Source organism: Onychostoma macrolepis, chromosome 06, assembly GCF_012432095.1.
Source record: "Onychostoma macrolepis isolate SWU-2019 chromosome 06, ASM1243209v1, whole genome shotgun sequence".
Classification (NCBI taxonomy): Eukaryota; Metazoa; Chordata; class Actinopteri; order Cypriniformes; family Cyprinidae; genus Onychostoma; species Onychostoma macrolepis.
The window spans coordinates 26,458,460-26,475,472 of NC_081160.1; the positions used below are offsets into that span (position 1 = coordinate 26,458,460).

Below are 17,013 nucleotides of genomic sequence, written 5' to 3' on the forward strand. Positions count from 1 at the left end.
TGCTCATCATTACATAAACATAATTACTGGTTTACAACCTACAAACATCACCAAACAACACAAGCTCAGAATATGAAGGACATTTAAAAAGTCCTTAAATAAAGTAAAACACATTTAATGAACATTAAGGCTTGATTTAACACAGTCTTTCAAAGCCGTGGACACAAGATACAAGACACTTAGCAATCTCCCATTAAATCCTCCAATCTAAAACAGCAGAATTTGAGCCTGTTTCCTTGAAGGCCATTAGGAGAAGGCTTATAAACCTTTACTGTGTACCAGACAGGCTCTTATTGTTTTGTCTTTCTCTGAAATCCATTTAAACTATAGTGAAAGAGGTGATAAACATTTATATGTCTCGACACTCTATGTAATATACAACCTGTCTCCACTGAGAGCATTTCACCCAGAATTCCAAACTCTTAAGCGCATGAAGTTATTTTTAGAGACTAGTAGCTCTTCAGCGCAACTATGGTGTGGTGAATAAACAAATCAGTAAACTTCATGTAAATTAGCCTTGCTATGCGATGCGGGTGCAAACAAGCAAAAGATATTGATCCATTTAGAGACTGTGTATGTGTTCAGAGACATGGCCACTTGTCTTTCTTCATCTGTCACTCATTCTTTTTCATCTTTCACACCACCGGATTAGAATATCTATCAGCGCTGCATAATTAGCAGTCTGTCCATTTTATTGTTTTGCACTTTATTAAAGAACGGTTCCAACAGAATATGCCGCAATCAAAAAAAAAGGTTCATTTATATGCGTTGGACCTCAGGAAATCATTGCTAATGCAGATTCTGCTGGTTAGGCTCCACGTTCGTTGAGTGAATTTGTACTAGAAATACCGAATTTGCATAATGATCAATGTTTTACAGGTATATTTGTGTGCCAAGGTAATTGCCGAAAGGTACACTTGAATTTTAAATGCAATAAAATCTTTTTATTTTGCATTTATGGTTGTAAAAATGATTTGAAAGACCTTGCGCCCTTTCTGGAAGCACGTCTCTTTGAGCATTGAACAAATACCACTTGGTTTGTACTATGACAGACTAATGTCTCAAGGGCACAACAATCTCTTGATTGAATCATAGCCCTAGCTTACATTTTGATTCCGAAATGTTGATTTTCAATGTATCCCGGTTAAATGAATTAATCAGTGCAGAATTATTACAATCTCCAAATGTCATCGTCAACATCAGAGCTTTAATCAATTGTATAACTAAAGGTCACTGATGTAGCAAAAGCATGGGTTGTTGACTTATACCATTTGTTATTTTCACTGTGCTTAATCAATGGGGACCTTTCATGTTCTTTCTGCCTTATTGGAACGCAGCATTGCTAAGGTGACCAGCTAAAAACCTCTTCTTTGTAAATCACTGTGACGCTCCAGTCGCTGAGAAAAAGGGATATGATATAAGGCACACACCGTGTCTTGGCTAATCTAGTAATAAACGTGTCAATGATCTTGTTCACCCGTATCATTGTGCGTTTTTGATACCAGCTCATACTGCTTACGCAGAACATAGCTTATGTTTGTAGTAGTTTGATTTAAAATGTACCACATAATAGAAAACGAAGTGTTTACAACTGCCACGAACTGGTAATGAGGCCTAACATGTACGGTGTTTTGAACGAAAGGTGACATTATATTATTTGTTTTTTCAAAGGCGCAGATTTAAATCAAGACTTATGAAATGAAAACGTCCATGCAGCCGTGCACACGCACTTCATATCAGGATGAGATTTGCCGTGACTGTAGTCATGCATTGCGGTTTATGTCCTGACCTGACGGATTTCGAGCAGTGACATTGCCAATCATGGCATTTCAGCGCAGACGTGCAGATGGTCCCCTCCCTTAGGACCCGCCACGTGCAAAACTGCTGATTTAAGAGGAACGTCACGGTTAATTAGTACAGTAGTAAAGTGAAGCATCGCCTCACTCCGAACTGCTATATGCCACTATGTGATTTTCTGTGCGGGCTTATATGTCCCATATTGTGCATTCGTCCCTTCCTTCTCTTTCCATTTCAAAGTACACCGATACAAATCTCATTCAAGCTCAGATTATCCTGAAGACCAACTGCTGTTTTATATGCCGTGACTACAGTAAACACTTTATTGACGTTATAGGATATTAAAAACGTATTACTTAAAAATATGAGCTCCCTCAAAAATGGAAGTTGTGTCAAGTTGTGTACAAGGAGGTACATTAGGATATACAGAAAAAAATCTAATCAAAACAAAAATAAACCAAAACATTCACATATATGAATGCATTTTACAAGGTATTGTTGAACTCTTCTGACTTCAAAATTAATTTCCGCCAATATTTACTAAATCATTCATTCAGGAACTAAATACATGACTGACTTTATGAGTCTGGAATCTTTCACTCAGCGATTCATTCAAAAAACTGAATCATTCAGAAACAAAACCCACGACTGTCTTAATGAATTAGTCATTGAATCTTTCACTCAACCAGTTTATTCAAAAACATTGATTAATTTAGGAATGCAACTACTGCGTTTTGCTTAGACATGACCAACAGTGGATTTCTCTTTGTCTTCATTATTTGGAGTTTTCATTTTCATTGTCAAAAACACACAACAGGTTACTCAGTATTAACTTGTTTATTGAGCTATTATATTAAAGAAATACCACATTCATAATTGTGCTGTTGGTCTGAATGCCAACAAGGCTGTGATGACAGGCTTCTTTTTTGTGTGTGTGAACTATTCCTTGCATACGAAGAATAAAGTTAAAGGGCAAAATGTGAGATATGAAAGGACAGAATACACTCTAAACCACAGCAGAGAGTGTTCTGCCACTTTTCATGCCAATTTTTAATATGAACCTGTCTTTTTATGAGCCTTTAAAATGTTGTTTATGCCCATTGGAAGGAAACATGAGGTGGAAACTAAATGCTCTCAAGGTGACTGAGGCTGAAGGTTTATATATTTATTTATAAATACAGTATATATACATCTTTGATTGCAGTGTACTGGTGTTTTAAGATGTCTTTGGCATTTTAAAACCTGTTTCCCTATTTTATGTTGTTTTATACACTATATTCTTCAAATAAGTTTGGTTAACATCAGAAGACATGCAAACTACATTGCATCACATATTAGAAATAGTATAAAGCTGTCAGCTTTAAAATATTAGTCCAGCTTGTTTATAATGGCAAACATCATCCAGCCTCCCAACGGCTTGTCCGCGGAATACAGAGGCTTGAGCTCTGGTTAAGAAGTAAACAAGCCAGGGCTTTATTTCCATCTCATAAACACACAGATTTATTGCTGTCGTTTTTGAGCAGCCTCCCTACGCAGTGTCTCCCATTAGTAATGAACACTCAGATTTATGATCGTTTCCATCAACCTCCAAACATAATTTACCTTCCCAGACACGTTGTGCTTTTATGCAGATTAGCAATCTCAGTAAAAGACTCTTAACGGAGATATCCTGTTTCCCACAGGAGAGGGTGCAGGTCATTAATGGCGCCCTGTCCATCACTCGCCTGACGCTCTCCGATATTGGAATGTACCAGTGTGTGGCAGGAAACAAGTATGGAGAAGTGTACTCCAATGCTGAACTGAGAGTTATCGGTAAGTGAAACCTGGTTAATTGTGTTTGACTGAAATATTAGTGTGGTTTGTAAATTTACAAAGCACAAAATAACGAGTGCATTAATATAGCTTATACTCTCTATCTCAACTACATGCTCCTGATAATGGCCACTTAACAGTCGTATAATGTAGTTAGATGTGTAATATTGTTCATGACGTGTACTTATTTTGTTCGTATTTGGAGGTGAATTTCTGTCAAGGAGATTTTTGTTGCTTAAAATTTAACGATTGGTTCAAACAGGCTTTTGAAACCCTCCCTCATCTACCATTAGTCAGATACACTAAAAGCCCCGCCCCACACTCACACCATTGGTTAAGCCAAGTAGTTAAGGATATTCTTTTAAAGTATTTTATCTTTTAAAGTATTCTCAACTACTTATTTTATTACCAACACCAAAACAGACACAATCAGTATAGCATGATTACAGAATAAGTTGCTCTTATGAGTCGTGAATTGTATATAGCAGTGTAGTCTGATTCCTTAATAAGCGATTCATATGAGATGGTACTTTTTTAAGTGAATCAAAAACATACATCTCAACCAGTATAGTATGATTTCAAAAGGAATGACTCATATGAGCTGGATCTTTTGAGTGAAGTGCAAACAGTCTAGTTCGGTTACTGAACAAATGACTCTGAGTCGAATTAGTGAATCAATCAGTTTACCAACAGTTGCTGATTGGTTGTTCTTATGACAATTTGTAGTGGTATTTTATAAACATAAATAAATAGATGTTATTACATGTTTTTGTTATTTTAGTATTGTTGTCTAGGCTAGTTATTGGATTGCATTTGTGCTGCAACATCGAAAGTCTGTGTAAACGCACATTTTCAAAGGTTTATTTTAATGTATTCATTATTGAAACATCAGTAGGCTATGTAATTACATTTTCTGTTTCCAAATATACTGTATATTCCTTAAAAGTACGAAAAAAGAATCGTTGAACCTGCACCAGCTCATGCTATTGTTTGAGCCAGAAGCTGACAGGTTGGGCTTCTCAAACACACAGAAATGTTTTGGAAGCTTTGCAGTGTTTGCGTTTATTCAGGAAGTCAACCTACAAATGGCTTACTGCAAAAGGTTTCTGCACATTAAATTGGGATTGCGATTGTTATGGCCAGTAACATGCATTACCCCGCAGAGCTGTGTTTACTTGCCGTCTACATCCACATTCTATTCACCCACGACTTTCTTTGTTTATTGTTTTGCCATTAAAATTCAACCGCCAAAGTGGCCAAGAAACTGAACTCACAAGAGAATAATTGTCAGTCCCTCACACAGATAAAATAATTGAAGTGCCTTTTAAAAGACAGAGTGTGAAGATTGTAAAGCCGGGGAAATTATCATAATAAAAACTCATTTGAGTGGAGAACGTTGAAAAAAAGAGGAAAGGACATGACATTTTCCCTTTGTTTTTCTAAGCAAAGAAACGGAGCGTGTGATAATTAAAGTGTGCTGAGCCTCTGCTCTGCCATCTCTGTTTCTGTCATACGTACCCGCGTACACGTGTCTTCCTTTGAAGTACAGTGATTAGAGAGGATGTGCTCTAAATAGTCCTTAATCCTCGCATCTGCGTACCTGTAATTATGGTCAAATATGAAGGGAAAAATTGGCCTGATGCACGATGGTCTTTGGTTGTTAAATATTATTGTTGTTAAATATTTCAACAGTTCTTCGTGTGTCCTTTATTTATTGGCACAATAAGATATAGGACAGAAAATAATGGGCATAAAAGGGGGAAATGGAAAAGTCACAAACCGGATTCAAGCAAACCGCTATGCCACAACTAAGCCTATACTGTTTGCACAGCAACATCAATAGTTATCAAATTGTTTTTTAAGTTGACTGAGATTGACATAATTAGACATGCCATTTAAGTTTTCCTGTGACACCGATTCATGACACTCGGTCAGTGCTAATTACTACGGAAGCTTATTTATCCTATGGATTCAAAAATGAAATTGGAATTTGGCAATTTTCACATCACAATTCTGACTTTTTTTCTCACAATTGTGAGTTTATATTGCTCTATTGAGATTTTTGTTAACAGAATTGAGTTGATGTTTTTTCTAAGATATAAACAAGTCAGAATGTTTCTATTCCATAGCAGAAATAATATTCCAAAGGTTTCCTTTTGAAATAAATTTATGGTTGGATTACTTTTTTTTTTTTTAAATCCCAAAACATTCCTTTATTTTTATGTATTTAAAAATAGTTGCATGATACATAGTTTCAGCTGTTATTTTTTTTCTTCTGTGTTTTCTGTTGATTTATGCTCTTACTAAAATCTAAAACTTGTCTTTCGTTTCAGCTGTCGCTCCTGATTTCTCCCAAAACCAGCTGAAGAGCCACACTTTAGTCAAAGAAGGAGGCGATGTTCTCATTGAATGCAAACCCAAGATGTCTCCTCGAGGCATGATCTCCTGGCGCAAAGGCAACGACGCCCTCCGAGAAAACAGCAGGTAACTCCCTTATCCCACTCAGATGTCATTAGTCATATCTGCGGATCCTTTCCTCTATTTCAGGCTTTTTACATAATGCTACAAAACTAGAGCTTTTCCCGTCTGATGCAGAAACAGGACTGTGGGATGATGAGCCCACAATACTGCGCTTGTGCTCCAGATCTGGTTTTTGATATAATGTCTATGTCAAATCATTTCTGTTATTCACAGCAACAAAGCACTGCCACTGACTTTGGCCATTCATCTCTGCCTGTGGAATCCCACTACAGCAGCCAGAGAAAAAGCATGTCTCAGCATGTCTCTGCTAAGGGTCGCAACAATATGTCTCTGGTGGGCTTTGTGTTTCAGTTTCAACTGCTCTTTTCTCTTTCTTTCATTCTATTTTACTATCTCTTTCTGTTATTTGCTCACTCCCCTAAACACAAGAGCCTCATAGTGGGCTATTTTCTGCAGACGTGTATTGCGGATCTCTAACGTGTGCCCTGTTTTTAAAGATACTTCCTCAAAATATTCGTAGTAAACTGTGAAATATTATATGCATATACAGATATTGTTTGTAAATGCATATAATGCAAATAACCTCATATATTTTATTACTTACACTAAGATGGTCTTTTATTAAAGCACTTTTATTAAAAATAAAAGTGCTTAAAAGGTTCACCATTTTTTTAGACAAAAAAGGTTCTTCTATGGCATCGCTGTGAAGAACCTTTTAAGCACTTTTATTTTTAAGAGTGAAGGATGCATTAAGTTGATCAAAAGTGACAGTAAAGACATATATAATGTTACAAAAGATGTTTGTTTCTAATAAATGTTGTTCTTTTGAACTTTCTGTTCATTGAAGTCACTGTTTCCAAAAAAAATATTAAGAAGCACATCTAAAATGTAACATTTATAATAATAAGACAGCACCAAGTCAGCATATTAGAATGATTTCTTAAGGATCATGTGACACTGAAGTCTAGTGTAATTACACTGAAAATTCAGCTTTGCCATTACAGAAATAAATTACATTAAAAAAAAAAATGTAAAATAGAAAAATAATAATATTTGTAGTAAATGTTATTGTTTTTACTGTATTTTTGATCAAATAAATGCAGCCGTGGTGAGCATTATGAAACTTCTTTCAGAAACATTAAAACGTCTTACCAGCCCAAATTTTTAATGGTAGTGCACTTCATACCCAGACAGCATTTCATGCATATTAAACCAGTCTAAAACCAGCCTAAAGTGGTTTATAGTGGTTCATCTGGTCTCCTGGATCAGTTCATGTTTAGTTGTTTTGACAGGTTAACCAGTTGGATTCCCAGCTTGACCAGCTGCCAAGTGGCCAAAACCTAAAACTAGCAACCAGACCAGTCTAACTATCTCAAACTGGTTTATACTTTTTTTTTTTTTTTTTCAGCAGGGCTATGATGTCCTAAAATACTTTAAAGACATTTATTTCTAATTATAAACTGACTACATTGGCATATTTGCATGCAGTGTATTTTTGCACCTAAATTTTGCCTAAAAGATGCACATTTCATGCAGAAATCAGTGAGCACACTCAATTATTCAAATGAAGCCTGATGTTCTTATTAACAGCTCCAGTATGCATCACACAGTTGCTCATAACAGGACTCTGCAGGTTTAGCAGGTGACCAGTGGTGTCCCCTCCCGAGCAAAGGCAGGGTGTTAATCAACTTCTCTGCACTCTTAGTAGGAGGTCAGCGTCCCTGCCAGACCAACCTTTATCAACAAACATATGTCCCTGTCTCAGCTGTAGAGTGGCAGCCAGACACAGCTTGATACAAGTGCAGTATGTCACCGACCTGGAGCGCTTGCGTCTGACCACATTGGGATAGGCAAAGTTCAGCGCGTCTGTGTGTGTTTGTGTATGCATCTGTCAGTGTGTGCACACCACGGTTGCCCATCGTTTACATATACAAAGTTGGTGTTGGTGCTCATCAAACAGAGTGGCGGGCCGTTTGCATAAGGGTTACGCTGCCAATGTCCTTGAGCTGTCCTGTGTGAGAGGACAGCAAAGCTGACGAATTCTTGATGTCTGCACCTTGAAGAGTCAAGGCAGGAAATTGATTTGCCATGTGACATCTTTCTTCTTTTCACTTTGTTTTGCCTCTCATCCTTATTCTTTTAAACGCTGTATTCAGGGATTTTATTCACAAACAGATTTGAATATAGAGAATATGTTTGTTATGGTTTAATTTTCGGAAATCTTGCGCACTGCTTATGGTTATAGAGAAGATAAAGTGGCCTTAAAAAGTGTTTGGCACTTAAAGTAAGTGACACTTAAAAATGCCTGAATGTGATTGCATTCAATGACAAAATATCAAGTGGCGTTTATTTTCAAGAAGGATAGAGCATGCATCCTTTTCAGTCAAAACATTAAAAAAAAGAAAAAAAAAAGAACTTTGTTAGATTTTTCATGATAAAACAAAAGCATTTGGATACTTAATAGCTGTCATACTTAATTGCTGATCACTGACTTCGTAAATCCACTAAAAGTTATAAGAAATAATTGTTCATAAAAGCTAGTTTGATAATTTGTTGTCTAATGCAATGAAATTCTGACATTTTAAGTGTGGCCTTTTTGGGGCAGCTCTGTCTTGACCTTATTATAGAAGAATTTTTTATTGTCCTACTTGGCACAAAAACGTCCTAAACCCTACCACTTTAAATAGTCTTTGCTGTGCTTTATTTGCTATAAATATGGTGTTAGGCAGTGCTTGTTTTCTTTTGGGGAACCAAGTGTTCTGTGGTTACAAAGATTGCTAAGAGCCTTATTTGAATTTTAAGGAGCCATTTAGGTGCCAAATGGGTGTTTTTGTGTTTAAGTGGTTGCAAAGAATTGTCTTTTTAAAAAATAAATACATAAAAAAGACATCATACATATCTAACTAGATATTTAAATAATAAACTTTGCCACTCTGCCTGTGTAGTCAGGAAAAAAAAATAAGACAATGACTAAGTATTCATTAATGGTAAATCTATTTATACTTGGTGCAAATAGCCCGCCTTGTTGGCAGAGGCTATTTACACTAACTCCGCCCACCAACGTGTGATTGGGATAGTCAACATAATAAAAAACAGCTATGGATCAGTAGCTCCAGTGGTGTGGAGGGTAAAGCGTGTGCCGTGGTCTTTTTGACACGATCGACCAGGGTTCGAATCCGCCTTTTGCCAAACTTTTTTTCCTCCCTTTTCAAATCTCATATCACATCGTAAAGGCATAAAGAAATAACCAAAAAGTTGAAAATAAAGTATCGGGTAGGGTTAGGGTAGGTGTAGGGAGGGCGTATAATTTGAATTAAAATTATAATTTACACTCGATACGTTATTATTGCATACTGTTTTATAATGTAATACAAAACTGAAGTGCAGATAATTGCCACTATTTGCAACAAGTAGTATAAATAGCAGAAAATCCTGCTATTTTAACATAGTGTAAACAGAATCTATAGCTATTTGCACTTAGTGTAAATAGCATATCGCTAAAAACACTGCTATTTTCACTTAGTGTAAATAGAATCCATTGCTATTTGCACTTAGTGTAAACAGCATCTATCGCTAAGAAAATATGCTTTTTTTCACTTAGTGTAAATAGCATCTATCGCGAAGAAAAGATGCTATTTTTCACTTAGTGTAAACAACATCTATCGCTAAGAAAATATGCTTTTTTTCACTTAGTGTAAATAGCATCTATCGCGAAGAAAAGATGCTATTTTTCACTTAGTGTAAACATCTATCGCTAAGAAAATATGCCTTTTTTCACTTAGTGTAAATAGCATCTATCGCTAAGAAAATATGCTTTTTTTCACTTAGTGTAAATACCATCTATCGCTAAGAAAATATGCTTTTTTTCACTTAGTGTAAATAGCATCTATCGCTAAGAAAATATGCTTTTTTTCACTTAGTGTAAATAGCATCTATCGCTAAGAAAATATGCCTTTTTTCACTTAGTGTAAATAGCATCTATCGCTAAGAAAATATGCTTTTTTTCACTTAGTGTAAATAGCATCTATCGCTAAGAAAATATGCTTTTTTCACTTAGTGTAAATAGCATCTATCGCTAAGAAAATATGCTTTTTTCACTTAGTGTAAATAGCATCTATCGCTAAGAAAATATGCTTTTTTTCACTTAGTGTAAATAGCATCTATCGCTAAGAAAATATGCTTTTTTTCACTTAGTGTAAATAGCATCTATCGCGAAGAAAAGATGCTATTTTTCACTTAGTGTAAACAGCATCTATCGCTAAGAAAATATGCTATTTTTCACTTAGTGTAAACAGCATCTATCGCTAAGAAAATATGCTATTTTTCACTTAGTGTAAACAGCATCTATCGCTAAGAAAATATGCTATTTTTCACTTAGTGTAAATAGCATCTAATTACTATTTACACTTAGTGTAAATAGCCGCTGCCTATTTTTTTAATGCCGTTTGGGCCCTCTCTGTGGTTTAGAACAAAATAATGCTCTTTTTCGCTTTTGATAGGGAATGGATTTCCACATAGACCTCCTCACCTATCTTTGACACACAGGTAATTAAAAAGAAAAATGGATAAATCACAAGTTTGCACGTACATGTCCCAGGTTGTATTGTGGCCAGCGAGGTCTGGTCAGAATGTTTGATTGCATTGTCAATAGATGGAAGCTAGCCAGGCAACTTTCTGCAGAATTGAATGTATTTCTGGAAAATGCTGACGTTCTTTCAAGCTCCTTTGGTGATGTCTTACACGCCTACGCACACTTATGTACGCACACTTCTAAACTGATATTCATTACAGTTACTTGTTATAAAAACTGCATAAGCTTCATTATGTACAAACAAATTTCACTTCCTGTGAGATGTTAGTTTTTCAAATTAAAGTACTTTCTCTAATCACTTTAGTATCCTAATAACATTTATAGCTAGATTAGCCAATAGTGTGAGTTTGGGGCGGAACTACATGTTCAATGACCCATGGAAGACAGGAGCTTAAATATATTAGCTCACATAAAATTATATATGTATTAATGGTATACAAATATTGTGTCAATAGAAAAATGCAACAATGTATATTGTGGATAGCAACAAAATTGTGTAAAGTTCACTCAAAAAAATAATGTTTAGACAGATTTATTTTTATTCACATATAAATAATAATCAAAGAGTGCATCAAATATGGTAAACCCGTAAGCTCACACATTTGAGCTTCTATGTTTATTAATTATTATTAATAAATGAAAAATAAAATACATTAATATTATACAACATTTAAAACTTCTCAAATGTATGTAGTCAGGGACAGTGCAAGCTTATGAGTCTAACATAATTCTGTATTTTTAGCTAAACAAAATCATGAATATTTATAATCTGATAAATGAACACATACATTTGCTACCTGTTTATCATGAATAATAATAATTTAAAAAATGAACGTTTTGTGAGAGTATTGATGAGTATCGAATAGATAGATATTAGGGGTGATAAACTCATACAATAAACTCATGTCACGATTATATATACTGTATGTAATTGAATTTTCTTATAATCCATTGACAGGTCAAATAAATTCAAGTCCCATCTTGTTTTCTTTTTCTATGTGATACATGTGAAATTAAAAGGATTGCACATGCGGTTTCATGTCGGCTTTAGGATGTGTTTTATTCCACTTATTTATATTGCGTCCCTGTCAGCTCTCGCTAACCTTGTAAACAGCAGCAGGTATAAAGACACCACTCTCATTAAGTGGAAATGCCATTAGAGACTAATTCATAATCAGATGTATTGTTTTATGCAAATGGGTGTTAGCGTGTGCGTGTGTGTATGTGGATGCATGCTGAGTGCAAGCACCTGTCTGGGAGCCAGACCTAATCAAAGCAGGGTGCATTTGAACTCCTTTTGTGTAAGATTAATTGGCATAATTGTGCAAGCTCTCCTTGATGGCGGAGAAGGAGAGGAGATGGTGTCACCAGCAGGATAATCCATCTTCATAGCAGCAGCCCTTTTTTTCTGCCGGAGAGGAGAGGAGAGGAGAGGAGAGAGATCGAAAGGGAGGGAGGGATGGATGCTGTTTCTGTCTTATTTGAAACTGATGCGTCTACCTGGACATTCTGTAGATCAGTGCTTCTAAACTAGCAGGTTGTGACCCTTAAATGGGTCGCAGAACTGTTCTGATAGGAACATCTACCCTCGCTGTCACAAACTAGTCATTCTTTCATGCAACAGTTTCTTTTCACAGTAACATTTTTTTTTTTTTTTTGCTTTTCAAAATTGAAATATATGTGTGTGTGTGTGTGTGTGTGTGTATATATATATATATATATATATATATATATGAATCTCACAAAAGTGATACTGCAAAATAAACATTTTAGCTTAAAGAAAATTATGCATATGTTCATGGCATATCCATACAGTGGCAATGAACATGATTTCCATTTATATTTTATATTAGTAATTAATTTTTAATTTATATATATATATTGTTATAATATTATTATATATTATATTGGGCCTATGCTGTTTATTGTCATATTAATAAATATTTGTATATGTTTTAAATATAATTTTTTTTTGTAGAATAAACAATGTTGGTACTGTGCTGGTTCATCACTTGATGTCTACTTAAATGACATCGGTGGCAAGAATGCCGCTGAAATGGCAGGATTAATTTCTTTTTTCTTTTTTTGCATAAGAAGATAGTGGCAGCTTCTGAAACGCACACCTTTTGAAAGTCATACACTGCAGTAAAATAAATAATACCCATAGGAGAAACACATAAATAAAGTAGATAGGGCAGGGGATTTGTTCTAGATATACAATCAGCTGTTTTAGGTAGGACAGGTCAGAGGATGGGCTGATGTTTTTGAGCTGACTTTGCTGCATCCGAGTGCATGTTTCCGAGGCTGATTTTGAGTTGATTGTACATGACTGCTGTGCAATAGTGTACAGTCGCGGCGGTTGAGTTGACAGCTAATTTTTGCCTGTGCTGTGCTAATGTGCACTTGTTTAACAAACAGTAAAATATAATAGGTTTGTGTGCGGCTCGGTGCAGCCCAAGGGGGGTTATTAACAGTGGCTAGTTGTTAGATACGATAGCAGCCACTATGTGTCTGTGTGGTCTGCTGGTTGTGCAGGTTTTTTTACTAATAGCAAATTATTTAATTGCATTGAACATAATATTAGACACATGTATTTGAACAAAGGGTTGCCTGTGGTTTCAGACAGGAAAGGTGATTCATTAACTGATTCATAATCTGAAATCTGTACACGTTCGGTACTAGGTGACGATATTAGATGTACGAGTTTAAGTTAACACAAAGGATCAAAGGTTTTCTGTGGAGGCATAATTTGTAAAAGACAAACTAATGGAGAGTTGACTCTCTTTTTTCACAAAGCTGTGTGTCTGAAATTGCCCTCTCTCAAAGAATAGCCTTTTGAAGAAGATGAAAGGTTGCCTGGTATATATGATGGAATGGGTTTTGGAGGAAATTTGGACTGTCTTCTTTTGATCTTCATGAAATTTCTGGTTGTGGACTATTGCGGAGGAAGTAGACAGGAAAACCAAGGCCAAATGTAAATATGGGTGAATCTCACAAAAGTAAGTGCACCCCAAAATCAGAAGAAATTTTTTTGCTTAAAGAAAATGAAGCATGTTTTATAATACAGTACATGCATTGTGACATTATTTGGATGGCAAGAAACATAATTCAACCAATTCCCATGCTAGAAATTTTATATATCAAAGTTATTTATACATTAAAGTAGTATTTTTGTACTGCCTTTAATACTGCTTTAAATGATTAATTTATATAAAAATAAGAGATAATGAGAATCAACATAATCAACCATAAAATGTCATTCATTATTTCTAACAAAAAATGGACTTTGATTGGATTGTTCCTTAACTAAACACCCAAAGAAAAAGTTTCACTTTGCACTGCCACACAAAAAGAGAAAGATAAAAACCATACAAAAGATAGATTTATTTTAAAGTTAAAAAAAAAAATAGATAGTGTTCATTTATTGAAGTTATTGTAGGTAAAACTATATCACACACACACACTATCCTAGATATATATATATATATATGTGCTTAATTGTCTAATATAAAATATAAAAACATGGCACAGTGGTTCTAAAATAGGCTTTGTTTTTTATATAATTTTTTTTCTAGTATAATTATTTTGTTTGTTTGATTTTGGCCTGTGACCTGTTTTTCGTGAACATAATTATACAAATATATAAAACCGTTTGCCGAATGTCTTGTGGTAACACACTAATGTTGAGTTAACTTCCCACTTGTAGATGCGGTCGGTGTCTTTACAGAGCGAGAGCGAAAGATGAAGCAGAAAAGCGAGGAGGAGTGGGATGAGTACACTCTATGAAGTGATTGCTTGTCAGGATGATTTCCATTTAAAAGCGCGTCTGCCACTGAAGGCTGCGGTGCAGGTGAATGAAGGGCGGCGCGCTATCAATTCAGAAAGCTCCATATAGGAGAGGTTGTGGAGGCAAGCACAGCTACTGTCATTGCTGATATAGAACACATCTGAGGGCCGGGATGCGTTTACTTATCTAATTAAGCCCACTTTCCCTTATCTTGTTATTGTAGAATTAAGCTATAACTTGATTTTCAGTCTAATGCTTAAAAGCATTTGAAGGTCTTTGACGTGTCGCCTTAACCACCCAGAACCAGGTGTTTTAAGATAATAACCAAGGTAAAAATACACAATGTAGGCAACATGCTGTTGCATTTATTAAAAAATAAACTTTTTATTATTCTTCGATGTCGCATTCAGGTTTTGTTTTTTTTTTCTCGCCGAAGCCCATTGTTCTGTTTTTTTCTCTTTTTAATCTAATTGAACACCTGTTTGGAACTTGCCTTCTCATGGACACAAAGATTGAACATGATGCCGCCGTAAAACAGAGCGTTTCTCACAGCCAAAAATAAATACCAAATACATTTTCCTCATTAGCTCACCTTAAGGCTCATCCGCCTAAACTGTTGTGTTGCCAGCTCATATGGTTCATTTTAATTTCATATTCCTCTCTCACCAGGGGAAATTAGGCGGTGTCAGTCAGCGGAATGTCATTTGAAGGGGAATGGGCCCACCAGCAGAGATCTGGAACATGCCCCAAAGCTTCACATTCTTGGTTAAAACCCAACCATAGAGGGTCTCTATCAACATATTACCCGCCCCTTTAAATAGAATGTCATTTACTTAACCTCCTATGGCTGTGTTTTGCTAATGTTGGCTAAAAGACTCTTTAACTAGCAGAGCATAATTTGATATGCCGTGTGGCGCAGCCGTGCCACAGACAATCTATAGGTATAGATTTGCACGGCAGACAATTGGTCAATCAAGATGGTGGACAGCACATCGATTGCCACTAATGTTATGTTTGCAGTCTCACACAACTGATGCACAGCTTTAATTCAATTCTCAATGGGACAATTAGTATTTTACTTTTTTCTTAAATATACATTGGGTTGCAAATGTCTGAAACCATATTTGAAAATCTGGATGTATTTCTTTACATTTAAACCCAAAAGGACATTTTAAATAGTAAATATTTAAGACTTTGCATTATTTTTCGTCACTTAACACTTTGATCGAAAAATGCAAAATATACAGTAAGAATTTTCACTTGCAGTTTCAGACTTTTGGACCATAATTTATATGAATCCTCTTCCTTTTCACCGCAGCAATAACTCTCTTCAGAAGAAATTAGTTTCATTTGGTGAATTAAAACTTGCACCAGAATGCAAATGGATGCAGAGATTTTGCCGTGATTAGTTTGGCGCGCTCTTTACTAGTCTAAGTGCCATGTTAGACTCGGCGGGATTAGTTTTATCTTGGGGGACTGGAGGCTAATATCATTTTTCAAAGAACGAATGTGCCAGCGCAGCACCAGTAATCCATCTTGGTCCCTTCGCGCATTTCGGGCTGCACATGTGTGTTGCTTTTTATTCCTAGAAGGAATTGTGTGCATATGAGTGTGAGAAAAAAGAGAGATGAATATCAGTCTGAAAGAATGAAGCTGAAGAGCCATTTGTGATTAAAGGAGCCCGGTTTGAGTACACCCACAAGCCCACCGTGTTTGGCCCTGATAAACACTGTTTCTCCGCAGCTGCTGACCCTGGGGATAGATATTGCTGAAATTAAAAGCCTCGCTTACTACTGGAAATATGCCTTGCACTGCAAACATGAAATGATACAATTTTCATGTATTTTCATTTTTGTTTCTGTTTGGGGCTTTTTGTGTTCCTCTGTGTCTGTTATTATTATATTTAATCTATTCTTGAGTACTGGGACAAAACAAGCTACTGAATTGAAAAGTGTACGTTTATGCTCTGGAATTGTTTTGGATTCATTTGTTAAACATGTCCTGCCGCTTTCATTTTCTCACCAAATGTGTTTTTCTTGTCTAATGCTCAGAATAGCTCAATATCATATAAAAATAATGTGTCAAATATTTAGCATTTAGTATGTATTGACACACTTAGCAATCAGTTGAGTCAAAAGGATAGATTCAAACTGTCACCACAGATTGAAAACACACATTTTAAATGTATCACATTTTGTTCTTTTGCTTGATACTTATAGAACCTTAAAAATACCAAACTATTTATTTACAATTTGTTTAATGGATTTAACATATACATTACTGTTTAGAGGTTGTCGGTAATATTTTTAAAAGTTTTAGAAAAAAGTCTCTCACCAAGGCTGCATTTATTTGATCAAATATACAGGAAAAATGGTAATATTGTACAACTGAAGATACTTTTTTCTGTTCTAATATATTTTAAAATGTGATTTATTCCTATGATGGCAAGGCTGAATTTTCAGCAGCCTTTAGAAACAATTCCAATTATTATTATTATCAGTGTTGGAAACAGTATTTATATGACAGAAGAGCACCATGTATTTGA

General features: G+C 35.5%; 1 protein-coding gene across 5 annotated transcripts in view; it reads left to right on the forward strand.

Moving 5' to 3' along the window:
* The window catches only part of cntn4 (contactin 4), a 151,823-nt gene that overhangs the window by 102,005 nt on the left and 32,805 nt on the right, over positions 1-17,013 (forward strand). For all 5 annotated transcript variants that reach the window (XM_058779014.1, XM_058779009.1, XM_058779011.1 and 2 more), the window contains exons 10-11: positions 3,480-3,609; positions 5,943-6,093. In XM_058779014.1, the coding sequence (XP_058634997.1) occupies positions 3,480-3,609; positions 5,943-6,093 (281 nt within the window). The remainder of the gene's footprint in view (positions 1-3,479; positions 3,610-5,942; positions 6,094-17,013) is intronic.